Source organism: Malus domestica, chromosome 05, assembly GCF_042453785.1.
Source record: "Malus domestica chromosome 05, GDT2T_hap1".
In the NCBI taxonomy this organism is placed as follows: domain Eukaryota; kingdom Viridiplantae; phylum Streptophyta; class Magnoliopsida; order Rosales; family Rosaceae; genus Malus; species Malus domestica.
Window position 1 is genome coordinate 39,512,659 of NC_091665.1, and position 22,660 is coordinate 39,535,318.

At 35.9% G+C, this 22,660-nt stretch overlaps 3 protein-coding genes and 1 long non-coding RNA gene across 78 annotated transcripts; 2 read left to right on the forward strand and 2 right to left on the reverse strand.

Annotated features, from left to right (window-relative positions):
* The first annotated feature begins 188 nt into the window (after nucleotides 1-188).
* On the forward strand, nucleotides 189-8,495 carry LOC103435627 (serine/threonine-protein kinase BSK11-like). Of its 38 annotated transcripts, none has more exons than XR_011580756.1 (18): nucleotides 396-992; nucleotides 1,567-1,651; nucleotides 2,007-2,075; nucleotides 2,434-2,524; nucleotides 2,665-2,719; nucleotides 3,114-3,211; nucleotides 3,327-3,460; nucleotides 3,653-3,764; nucleotides 4,442-4,525; nucleotides 5,154-5,369; nucleotides 5,527-5,617; nucleotides 5,719-5,949; nucleotides 6,171-6,223; nucleotides 6,511-6,595; nucleotides 7,324-7,487; nucleotides 7,678-7,773; nucleotides 8,121-8,233; nucleotides 8,364-8,433. XR_011580756.1 is itself a non-coding variant. In XM_070821412.1 (16 exons), exons 13-16 carry the CDS (start codon nucleotides 6,191-6,193, stop codon nucleotides 7,708-7,710), a joined length of 285 nt encoding a protein of 94 aa, XP_070677513.1. In that variant the 5' UTR covers nucleotides 396-992; nucleotides 1,567-1,651; nucleotides 2,007-2,075; nucleotides 2,434-2,524; nucleotides 2,665-2,719; nucleotides 3,114-3,211; nucleotides 3,327-3,460; nucleotides 3,653-3,764; nucleotides 4,442-4,525; nucleotides 5,154-5,369; nucleotides 5,527-5,617; nucleotides 5,719-5,949; nucleotides 6,151-6,190; the 3' UTR covers nucleotides 7,711-7,937. The 38 variants fall into 38 exon arrangements, 6 of the variants coding, with proteins under 6 accessions (XP_070677513.1, XP_070677508.1, XP_070677509.1 ...); XR_011580755.1 differs by lacking the exon at nucleotides 8,364-8,433 and adding an exon at nucleotides 1,329-1,412 and having other exon boundaries at nucleotides 853-992; nucleotides 8,121-8,348; XR_011580760.1 differs by lacking the exon at nucleotides 8,364-8,433 and adding an exon at nucleotides 1,329-1,412 and having other exon boundaries at nucleotides 853-992; nucleotides 1,567-1,645; nucleotides 8,121-8,348.
* Nucleotides 8,228-21,650, reverse strand: LOC139195787 (elongation factor Ts, mitochondrial-like). Of its 38 annotated transcripts, none has more exons than XR_011580795.1 (28): nucleotides 21,089-21,650; nucleotides 20,793-20,858; nucleotides 20,612-20,705; nucleotides 20,218-20,312; nucleotides 19,574-19,693; nucleotides 18,983-19,454; nucleotides 18,258-18,302; nucleotides 17,347-17,437; nucleotides 16,924-16,964; nucleotides 16,442-16,550; nucleotides 15,501-15,612; nucleotides 14,791-15,059; nucleotides 14,327-14,384; nucleotides 13,855-13,946; nucleotides 13,664-13,731; nucleotides 13,494-13,532; nucleotides 13,304-13,366; nucleotides 12,248-12,586; nucleotides 11,972-12,012; nucleotides 11,658-11,869; nucleotides 11,486-11,550; nucleotides 11,257-11,394; nucleotides 11,040-11,140; nucleotides 10,617-10,677; nucleotides 10,357-10,477; nucleotides 10,069-10,127; nucleotides 9,480-9,761; nucleotides 8,228-8,463 (listed from the first exon to the last, which is right to left on the reverse strand). XR_011580795.1 is itself a non-coding variant. In XM_070821413.1 (25 exons), the coding sequence occupies exons 21-24, from the start codon at nucleotides 11,312-11,314 to the stop codon at nucleotides 10,383-10,385; spliced, it is 315 nt and encodes a 104-aa protein (XP_070677514.1). In that variant the 5' UTR covers nucleotides 11,315-11,394; nucleotides 11,486-11,550; nucleotides 11,658-11,869; nucleotides 11,972-12,012; nucleotides 12,248-13,366; nucleotides 13,494-13,532; nucleotides 13,664-13,731; nucleotides 13,855-13,946; nucleotides 14,327-14,384; nucleotides 14,791-15,059; nucleotides 15,501-15,612; nucleotides 16,442-16,550; nucleotides 16,924-16,964; nucleotides 17,347-17,437; nucleotides 18,258-18,302; nucleotides 18,983-19,454; nucleotides 19,574-19,693; nucleotides 20,218-20,312; nucleotides 20,612-20,705; nucleotides 20,793-20,858; nucleotides 21,089-21,650; the 3' UTR covers nucleotides 9,294-9,761; nucleotides 10,357-10,382. The 38 variants fall into 38 exon arrangements, 6 of the variants coding, with proteins under 6 accessions (XP_070677514.1, XP_070677516.1, XP_070677515.1 ...); XR_011580790.1 differs by lacking the exon at nucleotides 8,228-8,463 and adding an exon at nucleotides 8,683-9,259 and having other exon boundaries at nucleotides 11,972-12,008; nucleotides 14,327-14,375; XR_011580792.1 differs by lacking the exon at nucleotides 8,228-8,463 and adding an exon at nucleotides 8,683-9,259 and having other exon boundaries at nucleotides 11,482-11,550; nucleotides 12,248-12,679; nucleotides 14,327-14,380.
* LOC139196263 (protein GAMETE CELL DEFECTIVE 1, mitochondrial-like) lies at nucleotides 9,061-9,595 on the reverse strand. The gene is made up of 2 exons (XM_070821941.1): nucleotides 9,480-9,595; nucleotides 9,061-9,259 (listed from the first exon to the last, which is right to left on the reverse strand). Exons 1-2 carry the CDS (start codon nucleotides 9,593-9,595, stop codon nucleotides 9,061-9,063), a joined length of 315 nt encoding a protein of 104 aa, XP_070678042.1.
* LOC114824998 (uncharacterized) lies at nucleotides 19,693-21,816 on the forward strand. Its single transcript, XR_003773684.2, has 2 exons — nucleotides 19,693-20,908; nucleotides 21,043-21,816. It is a non-coding gene; the product is annotated as an uncharacterized lncRNA (long non-coding RNA).
* Nucleotides 21,817-22,660: the final 844 nt, after the last annotated feature.

Consider the following 22,660-nt stretch of genomic DNA (forward strand, 5'->3'; position numbering starts at 1 on the left):
CTATATCTATTAGAATATTGAATCATATCCGGATTCAAATTTACATTTGATCACCAAAGATAGGATTAGATTAAGCCAATACAATTAACTACTAATTCGAACGAGACCTTAGATTAACACGAATGGCCAAAGAAGAACCCTTTACCAAAAGGGCGAATAAGGAGCAGAAGAAGCCCAAATGGGATAGTATTGTGAGGAGCCACAAAAATCCACTGGCTAAAGTGTTTGGAAAGCTCAGTGCTCAACTAAAAACCTTACTTTTTTATGTTGGAGTTGGAGACTCGGGAGTGGTAAGTTAGGAACCATCACCTCCTTTCTATGGTAGCAACTTTAACATTTTGAATTTAATTATTTTATTACTTTAGTCTAAAGAAGGCTTTTCAATTGCACTGTACAAATGAATAGTCTTTGGAATCGAATTTCACTTTATTTACGAGGCTGCCATTGAGTCTCTCTGCCGCTCATTTTCATGCCGGTGTTGATGATCGTGGAAAGGCAGGGGTGCGATGGTCATTGTAGTCTGTAGGGTTTCGAACGGGTTGGGTGGGTTAAGAGACTTTCATTTCCTTTCTTTGTGAGCTGCAGTGGTGCCGTCGGGAGAGAGAGCGAGCGAGCAGAGAGAGAATAGAGACAGGGAGGGAGAGAGAGAGATTTGGTGAGAGGAAGGCATGCGGCTTGCAGGCAGACAGAGTCACAGGGGGTGTACGATTGGAGGGAGAGAAAGGGGTTGGTTTCGAAAGCTCTACCTAGGGTTGTTCCTGCAAGATTTCAACAGCGTTTTCCCTCTTCTCCACTATTTTCCTTCATTCCCTTTTCTCTGAACCAGAAACCTAGATTCCTCTTCTCGAGTCCCTCCCAGTGTGGAACCCCCGCCACCACCAGGTGCCACAGCTGCGTCAAAGGTTTGCGTGTTGAATTTCACATCAACGGCATCTCCCTATAACCTAGGAGCTTGGTTCCGATCGGGCGATTCCGGAGGACCTGCCATCGAGGTTAGTCTGAAGCGATTCCTATCTTATTGGCTTATTGCATGTCAAAATCTGCTTCAAATTTGTGATTTAATATAACTGGGCTTTAGAAATTTTTTTTATGATTTTGTCTAATCCAATTGAATGATTAGAAAAATTTTCATTAAATTTCTGGGTTCCTGGGGGGTTCTGAATCGTGATGTTGAGAGAGCTTGGTTGCTTTAATTGCTAATGAAATTAGCTTCTAAACGTTCATAATTTGCCTTTTTATGTTCATTCTATATTTTCTTTGAGTTCAGATATATTTGTGTTTTTTTTTTTGGTGATATATTGCCGATGCCAAAATATCATATTTACAAGGACGAAGATAGCAAGGTTCTAAATCAAAATTTTATCCTGGTTCTGCTGCTGGGTTCACTATTAGTAAAAGGCACATGAAATATGGTATTGATTTCAGAGCCTTTGATTTCTCAGAATGTCATCTGAATTTAGTTGTAGTTAATTTGTCAAAGTTTGTTGTTGTTTAGCTTTTTCAAATGGCAGCCTTAGTATTTGCCCAGTATTTTTTGTGAATTCCAAACTTTGCTTATAATTGTAGGTATGCAAAAGCTGCCAATTGGATTTGTTCCCCGGATGATAATGGCATACTAATGTAATGGTTGTTCTTTTGCTTTGATGTACGAGTAAGAAGATTGTTTTGCCCCTTATGTATCCTGCTTCTTTCTGTTCCACGAAGTTGCCAAGAAAAAAAGTACTTTGTGATCGTTTTATGGTGATGTGTAGATACAATTTGTCTTTTTTTTCTTTGTATTAGCAACCTATTACCCCTTCATGAGCACGTTCAGTTAAGAAACTTTTGATTTTTCTTCTGTTTAATTCTCATCTGATAGGTTCAATATTAATAGAGTCCAATTAACATCCATATTGGAATGACAATCGAGAAATACAATGACATACTTCTAATTCCATCCTCATTAAGTGTCTTGGTAACAATCAAGAATTGAATGACATGTTTCTCATTGTTTGTTTCTGTTACAGATCTATAGAGGATGATGAAAGCTTTTCGTCATTGATCTTTGGAGAAACAGAGGCATGCATATAAAAGATGTAATTACCTAGAACCTTTGTTTCAGTTGAAGCATGTCATCAAAGAGAGTGGTCAATTAACAGTTGCCAATTGTTATTAGGTCTTAAATATAATTTTAGCTTTCATTTTTTTTTTATAAATTAAAATTTTTTACGGAGTTTTATTTTTATGTAGATGGGTGAATATATATATATATATATATATATATTGTAATATTACTTTGATTTGCAGATATGCCATTGCAGCAATAGTACATATATTTTCAATTTAAACAACATCCTATATATTTTCATACTGCATGTCGTCTGGGTAACCTCAAACAGATATGTCAAACATTTTTTTTCTAATTTGTTGTAGTGTTTCCATTTTTTGGTGCAGAGCTCCACGATTGGCTAACATGAATCTTGGTATCTTCATATGCATGCAATGTTCAGGGATCCACAGTAGTCTTGGGGTACATATATCAAAGGTATAATTTTCGGTTATGCAAAAACTTCAAATTCCTTTTTTTATTTGTATGGTACTCAATTCCATATTTTATGCGTTATGCTAATGAGTTTCGGTTCTATTTTTCCCTGCATTATTCTGATGATTTGGATGCTTTTGTAGGTGAGATCTGCCACTTTGGATACATGGCTCCCAGAGCAGGTTGCATATATCCAATGTAAGTACCAATGCTGTTTTACCGGCTTCTTTCCATTTTGGTAGTAAGGTCATATCTCTGTCAAGCAAGGTTGCACTGAGAGTGAGAACACCGAGGGCACACTCTCTTGCCCTCACTGACCCACATTAAAAAAGAGGCACATTATGTTTGCACCCTATTTTTGCATATCTCTGTAAATTTAGCTATTTTTTATCCGGTTTTTTTGTTTGTTTGTTTGTTAAGCTTTCATCTTGCTGTTAATTTAGGCGTTTTCTATCTGTGTTGGTCCATCTGCTTATACCTTTCAAATGTTGGTTCATCCTATGTTACTTATGAAATGATATGGATTTCCTTATCAATTATCGGGTTTAGACTTCTGAATCTATGGATTTCCTTATCAATTATCGTTTCAAAGGGTGAAAACGAGTGAGGAATGACATGGGAAGAGGGGAGAAAGAGGACAAAAGAATGGTTTCTGCTACTTTCAATGCTTTGGGTTAAAAAAATAAAAAGGTTGATTTCACTCACTTTGATTGAACTTTTTGTTTCTTAAGTTTCTCTTGCTATATCTATAGTGTGTATATTTCTTATTTATGTGTTTCTGATTCTGAGATTGTCTCTTTTACAGAGTATGCGGTGTGGAAGCACACCAGCGAGGCCTTACTTACGATGTCGAACTCAAATGTGGCTGTAATCTAACCCCTCAAATTCCAACATAGCATGTAGGAATGCTAACGTTTCCTGTGTGATCTTCATACAAAGGTACAAAGAACTATGTTTAGTTTAATGGCTTTTTATAAATTTTAGCCAAGTCCCCACATGAGGTTGATGTTATAAATTTTTGGACTCCATTCTTAGAAAATTTTGGCATTTTCATCAAATGAGGTTCTTTCTGTTTTGGACTGTGTGGGTTAGAAGTATTAAGACACTAACGCTTGAGTGTTTGAAAATTAGGTGCAAGACATATGAGCTTTTAATCAAGAAGGACATGATACGACTACTGTATTATTTTACTTATTGTATAGTGCTTCAGAGAGAAGAGTAGAGACAATTAGTTCTCATTAGAGTAAGACTCTGTCACCGATTCAATGGATCATGTACAATTCTTTCAGTCTGTTTAACTATTCATATTCTTTTTCCTTTTGATTACACAATTATAGATTCAATATGATGTCATGTACTAAATTTATAAGACCTATGACTTATCATTTCCAGAATAATGTGATTTCACTCAATTAGACCAAATTGATTTGTTGTTTCCCAATTTGAAGTTGAGGAGTCAGATTGGTGGGAAGCAAATAAGAGGCACGTCGTCCTCTAATTGGGTTGTTGTCTTCTTTCTCCACTTCTGAATTTTTCGGGTCGAAGGAGTCATCTACTTCTTCTGGGATTTTCAGGGCCATATTTTTTTTTATTTATTTTTCTTAAGTTTGTGATGGATTTTTCTTATGTCCAACTACAGGTAATCTAGCGCACTCAATTTTTCATGTGCCTTCAATTTCAGTTTTTCCTGAGTCTGAAATTATTGTCCTAAACTTTCTAAGCTTCTCCTCTTTTTGAGTTCCCGTATTGGGAAGATCGTCTCTGTACAAATCCCACGTGAATGTATTGTTACGTATTCGTCGAACATAACTCAACATTCTCCCTTTTTTAATTTTTTTTTAAATATTTGCTTTAGCTTTATTTGAGAAATCATTGTTGTGTACTATAGTTGATGGAATTGATCTGTCTGGTTCTGTGCAGGTTCTCATTTGTAGATCGATTGGTAGGCCTTTGTATCCAACTATTTTTAGCGGCTTCTACCATGAAACTCAGATACTCTCTTGGGTACGTTCCATATGAGTTTCAACGGCATATATGTATGTGGCTTTAGATTTGTTAGTTCAATAAATTGTAAGCCTTCATTTTAAAATCACTTTAGTCTAAAAAGAGTGAGAAATGAAGTTGGTCATATAGTATGTGTCGTAGTGTCATAAAAATCTGCCACAATAGTGATACTGAGTAAATATTATATTTATGAAACAATGCGGGATTTGTTGGATTTCTTTTCTTTTTTGTTTAGTGTGGATTCTCTTAGTCTTCTTTTGTAATTTTTGGTGCTTTGACAGACCATATGTGAACTGCATGCCGCTTATGTTTCTTATATGCAAACAGACTATTTTTTTGAGATTACAACTTTTGTGAATAAAAACTTTTAAGTTCATCCTTTTGATTGTAAAGCGGCTCATGATGTCAGATGAATTGAATATAAGTGAAAATCAAACTTCTTTGATTCGTTCACCCATCTCTTGGTTATTTAAATTCTTTATAGATGCCTATATTGATTTGTGATTTTATTGGATTTACTCTGGTGAAATGTGTGTTATCTGCATTGTATTGATTAGCATTTGTTTTCTTATAATTTGGAGTGTGAACTATGAGTTACTTTACAGTGGTCTGTCTCATTGAGTTGCAGTTTCTTCCTTATGCACACGAGGTAATTCCACGAGGTTATTCTGAGCAGAGAGTACTCAAGGAGGGCATGTTTGAGGACCTGAGCTTGGCCAACAAGCAGCTCCGGTTTGTTTTGAGATTTTTAATGGTGTGCTTTCTCTTGAATCGGCGAGAGATGGTCTGGCAGCTGCTCAATCAGCTCAGAGTCTTGGTTGATGAGTGCAAGAGGACCTTCCAGGTTTGTGATTTTCCATTGTTTTGTTATTAGGGTGCTTTGATTTGTTAGAAAACATAAGTTCAGTGTTCACGTTCTTGCTTTGTGTATTTTTAATCTTTTCTGACTACTATGTTCTGATTCATTATCATGTTAGTTAACTCTATGTACTTTTGTGCAGCCATGGGTAATGAAAAGGGAAACAGTTATTGGAAAAAAGAATTGCCACCAAATTTTGACAGAAGTGGGACAGAGGAATTTATTCGTGCCAAGTAAGTTATTTTCTAAAATTAATTATGAGCTTTATGTAGAACATGGAGAATGTTCAGTTATTATTTCCTTCCGCTCTTTTAACTCTCTTGGGAACTTTCAGATATGAGGGAAAACTGTGGGTTGCGAAGAATGCAAAGCAACCAGTTCCTCTCTTAATTCTGATTTGTGAAGGAGCCCGTGCTTTTCCTCAAATCGACGTTGTCTTACTTGATAAACGGCGGCACGATCGAAGTCCCTCACCCTCTGTTATCGTTGGACCATGAGGTGGCGGTGATCATCTCTCAGAAAGCTCGCAATGTTCCGCAATCCACCGCCATGGATTACGTTGCGGGTAAATTTGTAATTTTTGTTACTGTTATTTGTTAATTAATCACTTTTTATTTTATTTTTTGAAGGTCAGTTAATTAATCGGTTAATAGTGTTGCTGTTAATGATTTAGTTTTATTAATCAGTTAATAATGCTGCTGCTAATTATTTAGTTTTAATATAATGATGCTGTTAATGATTTGGTTTTAAGTTTAAATCTGATTAGCGAAAATCGGATGGTGTAAGGTTATGCACTTGCTTTGGATATGACTGCCAGAGAAATTCAAGCTTCTGCTAAGGTAATTATCGATAATCGGATTGTTTTGATGCGATCAAACACGGTAGTGAAATGTTCAATTTTATGGCTACAAATTTCTAATTAGAATGCTAATGCTGCAGTTCATGATAATCATATGTTCTGATTTAAACAGTTACTGCAAATGTATTGTTGCTTTGTGATGAATGAGTTATCGTTTGCATATAAGAATCTTCGTTTCTCGATACTAAGTCTAAAATAGAGATTTCAGAGCAAAACATTCATCCAGTATAAGTGAGTTGTGATTTTGCAGTTTATTTATGTTTCCAGATAAAATCTACAGAGATTAGAAAGAGAAAAAGGGCAAAGGAAAGCTACGGTGACTCTCGGAAGATGGTTCAAGTCTCTGTTGGAGGTACATTGGATTTATGTTTATTATGTGTTTAGTACATTGTTTGGACTAAAGATTTGGATTGAACTCAATGTTGTCCGTGTATATAAATATACGTGCGTAAATATATTTTTGTGTGAATATATGTGTGCATATAGATTTATACGTTGTTAGGGCTAATAATGTTTGTGCTGTTGGGATTTTCGATTGGGATTGGGAGCTAACAAGGACTAGGGATGTTGGATAGCATCTTAATTTACATGGGAGTTTATCTTTTCTTCTCTGTGAATCAGGATTGACAATTTCATTTTGCACAGGCCATACCGATTAAAGATGCCATGGTGTTGTCAAAGATAAACCTGACATATAAAGTTGGATATTTCAAAGTTGCATGTTTTCTGTTTAGCCATTTTGTTTTTCCTACTTCTTCAGTTTCAATTCTTACTTTCGACTACTACTTTTAAGATGTTTTGGCTAGACTTTTGGATGAGGCCACAGTCCTGCAAATATATAATTTTCTCTTCTTTTAAGTAAGATATTGATTTTTTTTGTCATTCATCGCTTTGAAGAATGCATTTGATCTGCTTGAGCATAATATTCTGATCTCAAACCACTTTCACAAAGCTGATTTATTATCTACACGTGTGCTATTTTCATTTCAAATTGTGACTGCTATTTTGCTTTTCCCATTCTCATATTCCTAACAAGTGACCTCTGAAATTTATTGCCTGTATCTTTTCAAAGCGCTTCAGGTATAAATTCACCTCACACTTCCTTGACAGGGGAGAATCAGACCATTGAGTGGGCTATACAACTAACAGTTGCTCTGAACATTGCCAAAGCATTAGATCACTGCAGCAGCGAATGCCGCCCATTGTACCATGACTTAAATGCATACATGGATCACTTTGATAAGGTGTTGTCTCAAATTTCCTTTCCCAAATGATAATTAATAAAATAGAACACCAATTAAGTCTTTGAAAAACAAATTTCTTTGTCTATGTTGCTCAGTATTTGGAGCTTGCAACTTTCATTGGTTATTATATTTGATTGAGTTAAAGTTGGATTTCTGGATTTTGACTTTTCCATTTGTTTCTCTGTTACAGAGTTGGCTTCATTTCAGTCCAGTAACTCTCTAAATAGGTCCAATAACTCACTAAATAGGCAAGTCGAGAAGAATTCAGCGTTGCACGCCTTTTTTGGTATGCTGTTTAAATCTGTCTGTCATTTTATTCATTCTTCATGTTTAACTTTGTTCTGCAGGCTTCCTATGGCTAACTTAAGCATTTAAGTTATTCATTTGTTAAAGATGTTAGCTATTTTGGAACAGTTTGAAAGTTAATGCATGACTCGATGATGACTTTTAGCTTGCCCCACTTATCTTTCACGCTCTCACTTCATTCATGTGCTGAGTCATGGTTTAACTGTCTAAATTCAAGAACTAAAAATGACCAGCAGGCTAAAAAGTGATTAGATTTTGAGATGCATATTTTGGTTTCTCATTATTTCTTTGTTTTGTAATTTTCATTTATTAATGTTCTTTTGGCAGCTTATTTGATTGTATTTGTGGTTTCCTGGGGACGAACAAATCCTCTCCTTAAACGTTGATTCTCAGACGAATCACATTTCTGATGACCTCTGGGAGAGAATGATTAGTTGGAGGTTTAAGCTTTTGATAAGATACAAATTGAAACATTAATTTGTGTTTGTGTGTTTATCTCTATATATATACATATGTGTAATCATTTGCTGCTCTACTTAATCATCATATTTTTTATTTGGGTTTCTGAAGTTCCGGGACGAGTTCACCGCGACCAAAATTGATGCCTTACTTCGATTCCAAACTCTCCAAAGCCGCCTTCTTTATAGATCATCAAAGCAGTGCTGAAATTCTGAGAAGGTATATTTAGAAACAACTAGAAAATAAGCCCGCGCGTTGCGGCGGGAACCACTGTTTCAACGTAACTACATGAATAAAACACATTAAACTTGAATAAATTCAACACAATCATAAATGAACAAAGGGGCACATAAGTGAATGAGGTTGATAAGATAAGCAACTTGACTTTTATATACATTCAACTAAGCTAACATGTAAAGACATTGCACAATTAGTAGGAAGAAACTGAGTTAAGACTTGCTAATCCATCACCTTGTCTTACAGAAACCCACTTAATACTCTCATAACCAGTTTGCTTGTACACCGCAAAGTCCATCAGTTGTTCGCATAAAGAGGTATGCAGAGGAGAAATACAATAACTATTGATGCCACTTTAGTGGGAAAAAGAAAAGCATGATGCAAAAACATATATGCTTCCAATGATTCATCCTCAAAGACAAAAATATGAACAAAGAGAAAGAAAAGGTAATAATAATGAGATACGTAACAGTAACACCAATAATAGCAGTAATACTTTGTAGTATAGAACTATGCTTTTTTCTTAATTATTAATGTTGGATTGCTTTCTTTTCTCATGGAAAAGTCAGGATTATGGAACTTTCATTTTGTTGAAGTTCATTCTCTGGACAAACTCTTGATAGAGCATTTCATTTTCTTTCTTTGAGATTTCACAATGAACTTCATCCAAATCTCCGGTGGTACCGTCCCAACCCTCTGCCATAACCTTGAAATCAGGTTTGTAGGTAAGGGATACCACGTGGAATTCGCGGTCATGAGAATTAAAAAATCTGAAAAAGGAAAGGAGTTATGCACTATGAGAAATAAAATCTGGCTATTAGATCAGCCAAGCACCACTAAGCTTATAAATTTGCGACTACAATTAACGCAGCAGGAAACCTTTACCATCAGTATGAAGTATGCACAGAATATTGATATCATTACAAAATTATTAGAACTACAGGACCCATTGTATATAATAGAAGTAATGCTTGTGAATTGATATCTTACTCTGAGCAGGTGTCAAGCAGGAGCTCAACAGAATCATCTAAAGGATGACCAAGCTTTTTCCCCTCTTCCTCCTCAAGCTCTTTAAGCCAAAGAATAGCATGCACTCTCTGCCTCATAATCCTATAATCCTTAGCCAGCCTCTCAACAGTATAAACCTCAGGGATTTCCTTGTGCTTCTTATACTTCTCAGCCTTCTCTGAGTCTTTGAGATAAGACCCTCTCGCACCAGGCTCACTTCCAGTTCTCTTATCCTATCCTCAATTTCTTGCAAACCAGATACCACTGATGATTGAGATAAAGAAACATAGATTATGAGATTAAAACAAAACTGACCAAAAAGGATACAGAGCCGACGACTTAAAATGTAACTATTTACTGTGTTATGAAATACGAATTTAAAATGTAACTATTTACTCTGTTATCAAGCAACCAAGTTATGAAATACGAATTTAAAATGTACTATTTACTATGTCTGTAATGAATCTGTGAAATCAAATAGTTAAACCCTAAAAAGCACCACTGCAAATAGCATAAGAAAATTGAATTAACCCTAAAGAAATTGGGAGAGAAGAATATGAAAAGGAAATACCTTTCGGCCCTTGTTATTGGAAAAAAACCCAACAGAGCAAAAGCCTCCAACTCCAAACACTGTTGTGGGATTTTGAAGAGAGCAAGAGAGAGAATATATCGGAAGAAATAAAGCAAGAGAGGGGGAACCAAAAGGGGGAAGAAGAAGAAGCAGCAAAAGCGAAGTAGAGGAAGAGGAAATAAGGGAAAAAAAGGACAACTGAAATTAAGTACGCAACCATATACTTAAAATAACAACTAATCAAATAGAACTAAAAAAATATGGGGGAATCATATCAGTCACACTTACCAAGTATTGAAAGATGTGTTCTCATGCTAAGCCCGAGCCAGCAAGCCCTCGGCAGCCATCCAAGATGACTTTTTCAACGCCAAAACCTTCCATCTCCTCCTTAATTCCTTCTGAGTCGCCTCTGCATTTCATTAAAGAAACCAATTTTGATAAGGATTAAAATATATATATATATATATATATATATATATATATATACACACATACACATAACTGATTCAAATTAGCATAAACAAAAATGGGAAGAAAGGGATTCTAACCAATGTCCCAATTGCTATCAATGAGAACAGCCTTAACGTCTTTGGTTGGCTCACTGGTTCTCTACATTAATATGATTCATCACATGAAAATGAGAAGAAAACTGGAACTTTACACACAAAAATTAAAAGAGCCATGTTCAAAAGAGTTTTCTAGTTATCTAGAGGAGAGGTCACCCAACATGACCAAAAGTAATATTTCTTTTACTACAGCTGTTAAACGTCAATTTCCATCTGATAACAAAGCTTAAATTACATGGATAATATTTATGGTTATAAACTGAAAACACAACTTTACGTGATCCATTCGTTGATAATGCACCATTTTTAAGAAAGTTGAACCCAGAAATATCTAAAAAATTATTCCAGTTTCCCGGACACCTAAATGATTAGCTATAGTTCGAATTAAAAGTTAAACGAACAGACCTTGTGAACATGATCAGCTCTTTGGGAGGTTTCCCAATCCTTTAGATGCTTAATAGTAGCATGTGAATTTGAATCAATATGAACCAAGAAGAATGGCACGTCTGAATCAGACAAATTAGGTTAGAAGAAACATTCAAAATTTACATCCGAGCGTATGTAACATAAGGAGAAGTTTCTGCAGACAGTTGACAAAATAGAAAATGAAACATATGTATACCTGCTGTTAGGCTTGAGTTATGCCACTCGTTAAATGCTGCTGAAACAGATTCTGCCATGTCAGGTTCGTAATTTCATATTTTAAACGCTTGTTCTCTGTGTCATGACAGTGGCACCCAAAGGCTACAACGTACGTAACCTATTCCAAATATAACTTATGTTTTCACAGTTTCTAATGAAATCAAATCAAAATTAAATTCTTTGTTTGATTTGCAGGGAAGGTCACCTGCCTTGCCGGCAAGTAGTCGATCTTCCTGATCTTGATCTTCTCCCTCATCATTTTCTCCAATTCTTCCTACCCATTTCATAAACAATAATTCAAGTAAAATAAAATAAACAAACCAAGCAAACAATTAGCATCTAAACAAAAATATTTGCAAAGTTGAAGGGAAAGAAGCATACCAGAAGATGAAGAGGAAGAAGAAGAGCATGTTACAGAAACCTTTCTCATTTTTCAGAAACCCAACTCTGGGTCGACTTGAGCTTCTCCGCCGTCGTTCTCACCGGCTCTGATTTACATGTCAGTCTGAGCAGCCGACCCGTCAAAATCTCCATCTTTATCTTCGATCCTAGCTGATTTCGACATTCTCTTTCGAATTTTGCTCTCCCATTCTCTGAAACAAATTCTGATCATAATTCATTCCTTAAGTAGAACTAATAGATTTAAACGAAGAAGAAAAATAAAATAAAAAATAAAAAAGAAGCTGGGTTTTTACCTCTAAACAATCTCCCAGCAACAAAAGGCTTCAATCACTACCTTTGCACATTCGATTGGTCAGTAAAATATACAGAATAAGAGTTACATCACATAGCAATAAAGTAGAGAGAATTGGAAGACAAAAGGAGATTTAAAATGTGTAAACCTCACTAACGTCACAAACCCTAGAATTCTTGCTGACCAAAATCACAATTTCAAATCTGAAGCTGCATGATATGAATAGAGTTTGTAAACCTAATCCTAAAGCACAAAAGATTTGAAAACAACTCCTCACCTTTTCAATCAGCTGAGGCTGTCATGGGCTTCAAATCTCAGTCATTCTGTGCAACCATGGCCTTTGTCCTCAATCTCAGGCCTTCCTGCCTGAGGAGTGCAGGTAGTGAGAGTGATGCAACCACTCAATCTCCTCTCTCTCTCTCTTGAATCGTACACCCCTATGACTTTGTCTACCTGCAAGCCGTATGCCTTCCCCTCACCAAATCCATATCGCTCTCTCTACCTTCCTCCCCCTTTCTCCTCTCTGCAAGCCGCATGCCTTCCCCTCACCAAATCCCTATCCCTATCTCTATCCCTCCCGCTCTCTCTCCAGACGGCATGCTCTCACCAAGTCCCTCTGCAGTTCATAGAAAGAAAGGAAATGAAAGTCTTCCTAACCCACCCAATCCGTTCGAAACCCTACAGACTAAAACGACCATCGCACCCCTACCTTTCCATGATTATTAACACGCGGCATCAACAATTAATGAAATAAGTTTAACCATATATTCAAACAACAATGATATAAACAACAAAGAAATAAAATTGCAAAAAAATCTAAGGTTTAGATGAGAGAAGAATTAAAAGCATCCATTCAATTCAGGTGCTTGAAATTCATATGTTTACAATTCATCTACTGAATGGAGCGTGTAGAAATTGACTAAATTCATACATATGTTTAGGATTCATCCTTCTTCCTCATAAAAATTGCTCCGAACTGCAATTTTCAATACAATTTGAGCCAAAATTTAATTTAGTATCTGTCATCATCAAAATCTTCTTTCGAGTCAAAACTCATGATTGGGGGAGTTCAATAAGCAACAGATAATTACCTAAAGGTTTCATCCACCAACAACAATCCCTTCCTCAACAGCCGAATGAAAAAAAAAAAAAGTTTAAATTTTGATGGTGCTTTCTGTGCCAAAGATAAGATGAAAGAAAACTTAACATGTGTACCTGTTCAGGTAGAGTGAACAAAGATTTTATACGAAACAGAAAAATTAGCAATTTGTGAATTTATTTTGTCATGCCATAAAGTTTTTAAGAATCGAGTAACATATATTTTTCGACATACTGGTTCTTTGCACGAATAAACTGAAGGTGTAACCCCGCCTTCTTCTGTGGAATGCTTCTCTAACTGCAATAGCAGACAAACTGATGATGATGGGGACTATTAAATTCCTGAAAAAAGCATGAAATTTTGAAGCTTTACAAAGTGTAACAATAAAACTGCACCCCGTGGAGAAACCACATAATTCACTAACCTTGATAAAGTCAGAAGTATCCGCATCCTGTCTGAATTCCTGAAAAAAGCATGAAATTTTGAAGCATTACAAAGTGTGCTTTTTAAAACTTGGACACAGGGCCTTCTTCTTCTTCCGGAAATGATCAAAACTAATCAAATTGTGGAATTCCAATCGTTAAAATGACATACCAGACTGAAGAAATATTGTCGTATGCCTCTCACTCTTTCAATGGAGCTATAGCTCCTTATACCAAGAACTGCAACAATTCAATCAAAAGTGAGACCAAGTTTACGCAAAGTAAATACATACACAATAACATTATATTTGACAATATAAGACATTGAAGTCCCCCCATTCAGAAGCTGCATATAAAAGGTACCTTCTTTAATTCCTCTGGAAGACAACCATTAATAAGACCAATTGTCTTTATGGCCATTTTGTGTCAAATTATCAATTCAAACAGAGCATTTCCTGCATATCAAAGTGTTCTATTAGCTTCTATCTTATTGAATTCCAGCATGCTAATCTTATGTTCTTAATTGCAATTGTCTAATCATATCAAAGTCGACGAATTCAGAATATTAACCATCACAACTGATGGCATTAGAAAAAATTGTTGAGCAAGAAAAATAAACACACCCAAGAATCAAACAGTAAAATTCAATGAGAAAAAAAGCTCAAAGCTGCAATCTTTAATAATAATATCTAACTGAAATGCTCTATAAACTTCAGCAGTTAGAAGATCACACCAGCAAATGCATCAAAAGAACAAAAAACTATATGAAAATTACAGAACCTAGATGAAAGGAAAACAAAAAAGCATCAATAAAATGAGAAAAAGAAGAACTCACCTAAGAATTAGAGTCCCAAGAATGCTGCAGGTTGATTTGATATGCCAAACTGCACTGCCTTTATATATCAATGTTTGAAACAATCTTTCAAATTTCTAAAAAAAAATTAATAATACTTTGAAATAATGAACAGAATCTCCCTTTTGGTCCAAAAGAGAAACAAATAATAAAAGAATAGAACCCAGAACCCTTTAAAGCCAATTATATGTGGGGGTGGGGTTGTGGGATCACAAAAAGTCCAAAATTTTTTTGCACCGCCCATGAAAATTAAACATTGACATTGATTCACAGAGAAGAATATGGGCAATGACAAAGATGGGATGCGGGAGGGGAGGATGAGAATAGAGGGAATAGACACAGACCAAAAATATAAACTTAAAACAAAATCATACGAAGATATTGTTTAATAACTAATGGCATATATATATCAAGGACACAAATAGTTGCAGAGGCGTGGATTATACCTTTTCATCTTGGATTTGAGAACTTCGTGGCCTCCGCCTTATTTTTGAACACCAGATTTGAGCTCTGTGTGCTCAAATTAAATGAGTTCATCCAGGCATGGGCTTCAGATCTCACTAACTCTCTGCAAGCATGGGCTTCCTCCTCAATTTCCGTCATATTCTCTCTGCGCTCTATCCCTCCTCCCTCACTCAATCAGGTCAGAGAGCAGACAAATCTGATGTGGACTTCAATGTATACGAATCCATAGTTGAACTCATTTCGTGACAAACTGAGTGAAAGAAATGAATCATCAAATTAAGATCCACATAATTAGTTGCATTTGTCACTCTTAGATATCTACAAATTAAGATCCACATAATTAGTTGCATTTGACACCAAAATACCAATCATTCCAAAACACCATTGAAGCACTGACAAATCACAAATTTCACCAAATTCAAAAGCACCCAACACCCACCAATAAAATTTGGAAAAAGTCCGATTAAAAGGATGAGATTGCTTGAAACAAAACCCCCAAAATCACAAAAATGAAATTTTAACAGAAAACCCATTTCTAAGCCCAAACTTAACACTTCTAACACATAATTTTCAAACCACAAAATTACCCACCCTAAAAAGTGAACCTGTTCGTAATGGTAGAGAAGGGTTGAGTAGTGAAACCCATATGATCAAACTCACCGAATACTGAAGAAAAAAAATTAATAATTACCTCAACAACTAACAGAGCCAAACCCAAACCCCAGAGCTTCGAATGGCAGAAATGATAACAGAAACATGAATGGTCCTTCTTCCTTCCCCACTACTGCTGCCACTTTCTCTCTCTAAATGAGTTACCATTACACCAAACCATTAGCATGCAAGTTTTTAACTACAATGTTTAGTGCTTTGCAACTGAGTCATGATACTGAATCAAAAGAATAAAAAATCATATATTCTTGGACATTTTATAATGAGATCAATGTTTAGTGCTTTGCAACTGAGTTATGATACTGAATCAAAAGAATAAAAAATCATATATTCTTGGACATTTTATCATGAGATCATACCACCACAATGCTCAAAATCCTAAATTAGTATACATTTGCTTACGCAAAATCTATGCTCGTCAATTCAGACCAACCCTCATACATTTGCAGCTCAAATCAGCACAGGAAAAAAGTGCTAGGCATGTTCCCCCAAAAGTGAATTTATCAGTCTTTGAGATGGGCAATAAAAACCCATCAACATTGTGCTTTCAAGAATCATTTTTCTTTAAAAATAAATAAATAAATAAATATAATAAAAAATCAGCTTTTTCGATAATGAATCCAATTAAACAGTTCAGAACTCAACAGAGCAAAAAACAAAAATCAAGTCACTTTTTATATACATTTTAAATCAATTAGATCAATGAGATAACAGATAGAAGATGGAATTCCACAAAAACTGTAACAAAAGTCAGCTCATTTAGGTACAATTACTACGAAGATTGAAGTTGAAAACATAAAAGGAAGTAAATTTAAATCATTTTGCCCACACTTTCCCAGCAGCCAAGAAGAGAATTAAGAAATTGAAAGCAAATGAACTGATTGGCGCAATCAATTTAACCAAAGAAATCCGATTTTACTACGATGGGGGTAAATATGAAGAAAAGGGTGAGAAATTACTTACAGAGAGAGCTTCGACAACTTGGCCCAGAAAGCCAGAGAGGAGATCCTTTCTTATGAGAGAATCAAATCAGTGTTATGAACCTCATGAAATTCGCATTACAGAAACCCATCTGAAACATTTTCATTCAGAAGAATCATTAGTTTCTCTCGTTCTAAATTGAGAATATGTTGAAGAACTGACCAACTGCATACCGCATAATAAAACCTAAAACTAAAGCCAACCCAGTTCAACAAATGAACATACTATTAGCTAAAGGGATACAAATTTTGTGATTGAATCAGATAACACATATCTACTTGCAAATTGCAATCATATGAGAAATTGGTATCTCTATAACAATGTAATATTTGAACTCCAATTATCGAAATCCAATTAACAAATACACTAATATCTGTACACAAATATAATAACCCAATAATTTAGCAAGAATGAAAAGGAAATAATATGAACAGAGAGATATGTATAATGACCTGGAGGTATACCTTACAGACAGAGTGATTCGTTCGCTTCTTCCCTCTTGACGCTGCACATAATTTCATACCAACAGTAAGAACAATGCAGATTATATACACTTTCAAATTGCAAGAGAAGTTAATAAAACAGGATATATTTTCAGTACCTAACCTCTTGGCATCCTAATTCAAGAACCGTATTCAAGTTGTGATCATAAATGAAGAATGCATGTTGGTAAATTAGTTAACTACATTGTTACTTTTTCAGTATCCCATATCCATTATATTTACCCCTATGAAGGGTATGACCGTTAAACCTCAAAGCTCGCCCAAAAATAGGATGGTTCATGTCACATGCCAGAATTACACACCCTACATCTAACATTCAAGAATAAATCCAAATTTCATGATTGGGCAACAACAAAAGAAATGTTGAAAGATGATAAACCCAACCATGATAACTTCTTAGTTTAGTATGTGTTGTGTGTATTAGCTTTGCATTCTTGTCTGTTCTCTGTTTCTGGTTGAGGTACTCATGCTTCTTCTGAGAGAAAAAAAAGAGAGAAAAGGTCAATAAGATAAATGAAATCAAAAGTTTCAAGAGATATTAACCACTGAAAGCTTAAGCATTAGCCTTCATCTCCGATAAACCTCCGTCATCAGAATCAATTACAATATAATGGTCTCATAATAACATCTGATGTGGTCTAATAAACTAAGGTGAAAGGACCACTTAAACTGAAGCGAGATGGCAAATGATAACCGTAAAATAAAAAAGAACATACAAACTGAAGTAGGGCATGGCGCACCAATTAAATGAGAAATGTAAAACATTTTGAATAAAAGAAATAGAAGAACGATCACAGTAAGAGCTCCAAGAGGACATTTTAGAAACGAAATGAGCTCAAAAGTTCAGAACACGCAGGTCAAATACTTTAGTAAAATGCAATGATTTACCAATCTCACTACCACAATGGAACATACAACACAATCTGAGAATTAGGAACTTCTGGATTGAATCCAAAATCACCTGGTCAATGAATTTAATAAGCTTAATGATTAGGTTGCTGAAAGATAATTGAAATGATAAAGAAACGAAAAAGGGGTAAAATTATACACATGGAAAGACAGTGAACCCCAAACCCTTATTTTCAAACTCAATATATTAGCCATTTTTATCATGCGAACACATGAAAAGCCAAAGTTGCTGATAATGTTTACAACAACGTACACATCACAACTTGGTGTTCTAACGCAAAACACATGCAAAAGTCAATACATTTGGTTGTTTTTATTAAAGAACCAGGCTCAACTTAAGACATAATGATTGCACATTCCACCATAACAACCGCAAATAAATATACCTCAAAAGCCAAAGGGCCAAGTTCTCTGTCCAATGATCCAAGTTCCTGACAGCAAAGCCATTAACACTAACTCACAGAACAGCAACGAAAATAACAGCTAAGAAATAACAATGAAAATCTATTTGCGCCAATCAAACACCGCTGGAACAGGGATCATAGCAAAGGCACAACAATTAAACGATTAAAAACCACTAACTCAACCATTTTCTATTGCAAACAAAATTGTCATCTGCATCCACTTTAAAACCATGCTTGTTCAACGATATAATCATACCAAACAGAAAGACTCAATCCATTGTTAACATCACCAACCATAATTCCCCACCAAAAAGAACACAGCTCCATACATTTGTTAGGAAATGATCACAGTCGCTGCGAACCACAGAAAGGGGAAACAAATAATAGGGTAATGAACAAAAAGGGGCAAATTGGATACAGTTTGATTTCTGCAGAGAAGCTATAACACTGAAAGACCAACACAACAGGAAGAATAAGAGAAATGAAGAGGAAGTGGTATTATCAGACAGTGAAGAAAGCAGCACAAAATATCTGTTTTTCTGTCCCAATTTAATAATTTAAAAACATATCTTGCACTCCCAACTAAAAGTTGAATAACCGAACCAGAACCAAACAGAAAAAAAAAAGCAGGAAAAAAAAAACAGGTTCCTAAGCAGGTTCAAACCAAAAGCAGTGAAATAAGGGAAAATTCAGTTCAAAAGGGACACCTAGCTTTGAAAGGAATTGAAGCTGCCAGCTGGGAGAAATCCTCATCAATGCTTGCAGAGATAGCTTCCAGCTGGAACCAAATCTCTGAAACCAACCCTCGGTTTAGGCGTCCCTTCATGCCTCACCGCTTCTCTAAGCATACCTCATCGAGAAAAAACAAAACCCAAATTCCGGGCAGCCCTACCTATTGCATTGCTCATCCTACCCCTCCCTCTCTCTTCCAATTTTTCCTTCCAAGAGTCCTGCTCTCTCTTCTCTCTGGCATCGCACGACCCCTCTCTCTTCTCTACCATCGGACGACTCCTCCTCTCTCTCTTCTCTCTTGCATCACACGACACCTCCCATCTCTTCTCGCTGGCATCGTTGCAGGCTAGGCCTGCCCGTGTCGCCATCCATCCGAAAAACCCAACCACAAACAAAACCCACCAACCCAGTCACAGCCCAAACCCGCAAAAGCCCATACAACTAAATCTGAAAAGAAAAAAGCCCAGCCGAAATCCTTAGTGAATGGTAAGTCCGTAAATAGAGTGAAACCAGAAAAACAAAATATTATCAAATAAGTAATAATTGGAAAAACATAAACAACTTACAGCCTCCAGCTGTATGAAAATGCTTGTTTAATTTTCTTATGCTGCTTTTAGGAGATGGAAATGGAGGCTTATTCTTGTCCTGTGCTCAATGGTATCAATTTCAGCTTGCTCCCAAACGTACTGCAAAAGCTAAAAGAAAGTTACAGACTTTGCAAGTAAATAATAGCCGGTAATTTTTCTCCAAAATTTTCAGATACCTCATTCCCAACCATACACACAAATAAAATAAAAGTAAAAACTCCACAGTACCAATACACAACCAAAATTTGAACCTGAAAATCCATCTTCAAAGTTCTATCAAATGCGAGCATTTACTCAATTTTAAGAAGTTGTATTGTTAAAACTTAAATCCCATGATGAACCCACCTTCCTTAATCTTTTCTAAAGAAGCAATAATTCACATAATGTATCCAAATTAGAAAATAACATATGATTCATGATATCTTATACTTTCATATCCAAGTTATGTTTATGCAAATCATGAGAGGCACACATTTAAATCTCATCCCACACGCCCTAAGTAAAAAAGAAACCAGCTCCTCCATCATTCAATGTCCAAGCAGATTTAGCATGTGGAGTAATAGAATATCAAAACGCAAGTTACAATTTTTAATGTACTTTAATAATTATTTCTTCAACATTACCTCCAAGTAGTTCTTCCGATGGAAATAATTGATTTCAAGTGCCTAACCAGTGAGGCACCCTTTCTTTCCCACACTCTGCTTAACAATCCATGAACCTGAAGAGAGAAGAATCAGTTATAAGTTAATTGATCTTTAGTTGGTTCCATAACTTGCTAATACGAAAAGAGAACAAAACAAAAAAAGTTAATCAAAGGATTTTACAAAAGCTACAAAAATTAACTAAATCTCACATCATAAGAACCCCGAAATTTAATGAAGAATTCTCCAAAACCCACAAATTAAAACGTAAAATTCTACAAAATCATGAAAAAATTAATACAATCTAATTATATTAATCACCAAATTGAATTAGATCTTCACATCCAATAAGTAACAGAGTTTGAAAACATTATACCCCAAGAAACCCCAAATTTACAGAAATTGGGAGCAAAGATCGAAGAGATCTCACGAAGCCGACATCGAAATCGTCAATCGAAGAAGCAGCAGCACTGCAGATATATCAACATACATTCATCGTTAGGTGCAACCATAGAAGCTTTGCACTCCAAAACACTACTCATAGAATAATCATTGACCTTCTGTATGAAGCAAAGTTGATAAAGACATCAGCAATAGGATGTGCGGCGTATGATGCTTCAATGCTGCACCAATGAACAGTGTTTTGCACCACATTTCAGTTATCAACCTAAAGGTTAGACAATCTCGAAACAACAGATCACAAATAGTAATCTGACTAATAACATGATTTGAATATATTGGATATGGAAAATTAAGATTAACCAAGCATACATGCATATAGATAACTATACAAAACTTGGCTTGCAGCCACGAAAGACGAAATCTAGGAAGAGGATGAGATTCGGCGACTTACTTTGAGTGCACCGGTATGGCGATTTCCTCGACGGAAAAATAGCTTTTGAAATCCCTCAGAACCGGGGTTAATGAATCCAGCAACTGATGGTGTCCGCACACGCACAACACCCTACCTAGAGAAGGGAGACGGCGGCGACTGGAGGATAGGATGGAGGCGAGACCGTCGTTCTCACAGGGTCTGCGATACCGTCGTTCTCGCAGGGTCTGCGAGACGGAAGAGGCAATGAGGGTTTGAGAAGGAAATGGAAAAGGCCAGCTTTACCATCGTTCTACCCTTCCCATGATTATCAACACGTTTGCATCAAGATTAGCGGCAGAGAGAGCTTGGCAGAGCACCTACCTAAATATCTCTCTCACTCAGTCCAAACCCGTAGCTCCCATCTCTCTCCAATCTGTCAGGCTCTGTGTCTCCCTCCTCTGTAGTCGCTCTATCCCCCTATCTCCGCTCGCCAGAGGCACACCCAGCTGTCTCCGAGTCAAAAATGGGAGCGATTGTCTCTCTCCAATTTGTCAGGCGTGATGTTCCCCTCCCCTCTCTCTCGCCGAGTCAAACGTGAAATGCAGCCAACGGCTGAAAATAGGTTTTTAAGCCTGAGTGGCAATTTTGTAAATTAAATGAAAGGTGGTTAATAGCATCCGAGTGGTAATCTTGTAAATAAACTGAAATGTGGTGCAAAACACTGTTCATTGGTACAGTGCAATTGAAAAGCCTTCTTTAGACTAAAGTAATTATTGAGTTTTACCAAAAATTTTGCTCATGTTTTTTTTCTTCATTTTCTTATGAATTTAGGTTTTTGAGTAGTGGGTTAGGAATTAATTCTTAATCAATAATAGGTATTGTAGTTGAGTTGCAAATAGTGTTGAAAGTATTAGATGATCTTAGTTGCGTGAGATTACAGTGTTTCTAATCCACCAAATTCATTTCAAATATAGTGGCGATTCTTGGTGTACCTGAATAAGCCATACTAAGTTAAATGTATATAAAAGCCAAGCTGCTTATCTTATCTACGTCATTCATTCACGTGTCCCTATGTTCATACATGACAGTTGGTTCCCGCCGCAACGCGCGGGCTTATTATCTAGTACTATCTATCTTCAACTTCTTTTAATAAAGAAAGGAAAGGAATAGATTCCACATTCTAGGTTAAATCTTATTCTAAAACGAAACAGAAAACAAAAAAAAAAAGGTAAATAAGAAGCGTAACCCATAATATACCATACTTATTCTTTCCTGCCCATAATCAACTATCCCCTATTTCTCGATCTTATGATCGAAAAAGAGGGGGTACGAGACAAAAAAGTTAGGTTGGGGGTGTTGGGCACTACCCTCAATAACAATAGTTTTACCCTCCCCAATGATACGATTTACTCAACAATATACAACTCTTGTGATATTTCGATTTACCTCCACAGGATTTTCTACGGTGTCCAGAGTATGGGATACTCTGTGTTTTAACGGTTGGATTTTTGTTTAAAAATATAAAAATTAGAATATAACGGTTAAAACATCCAGAGTATCCTAAAATTTTTGAATGGCGAGTTAAAAAGAAATCCAATTTAGAATCCGGAT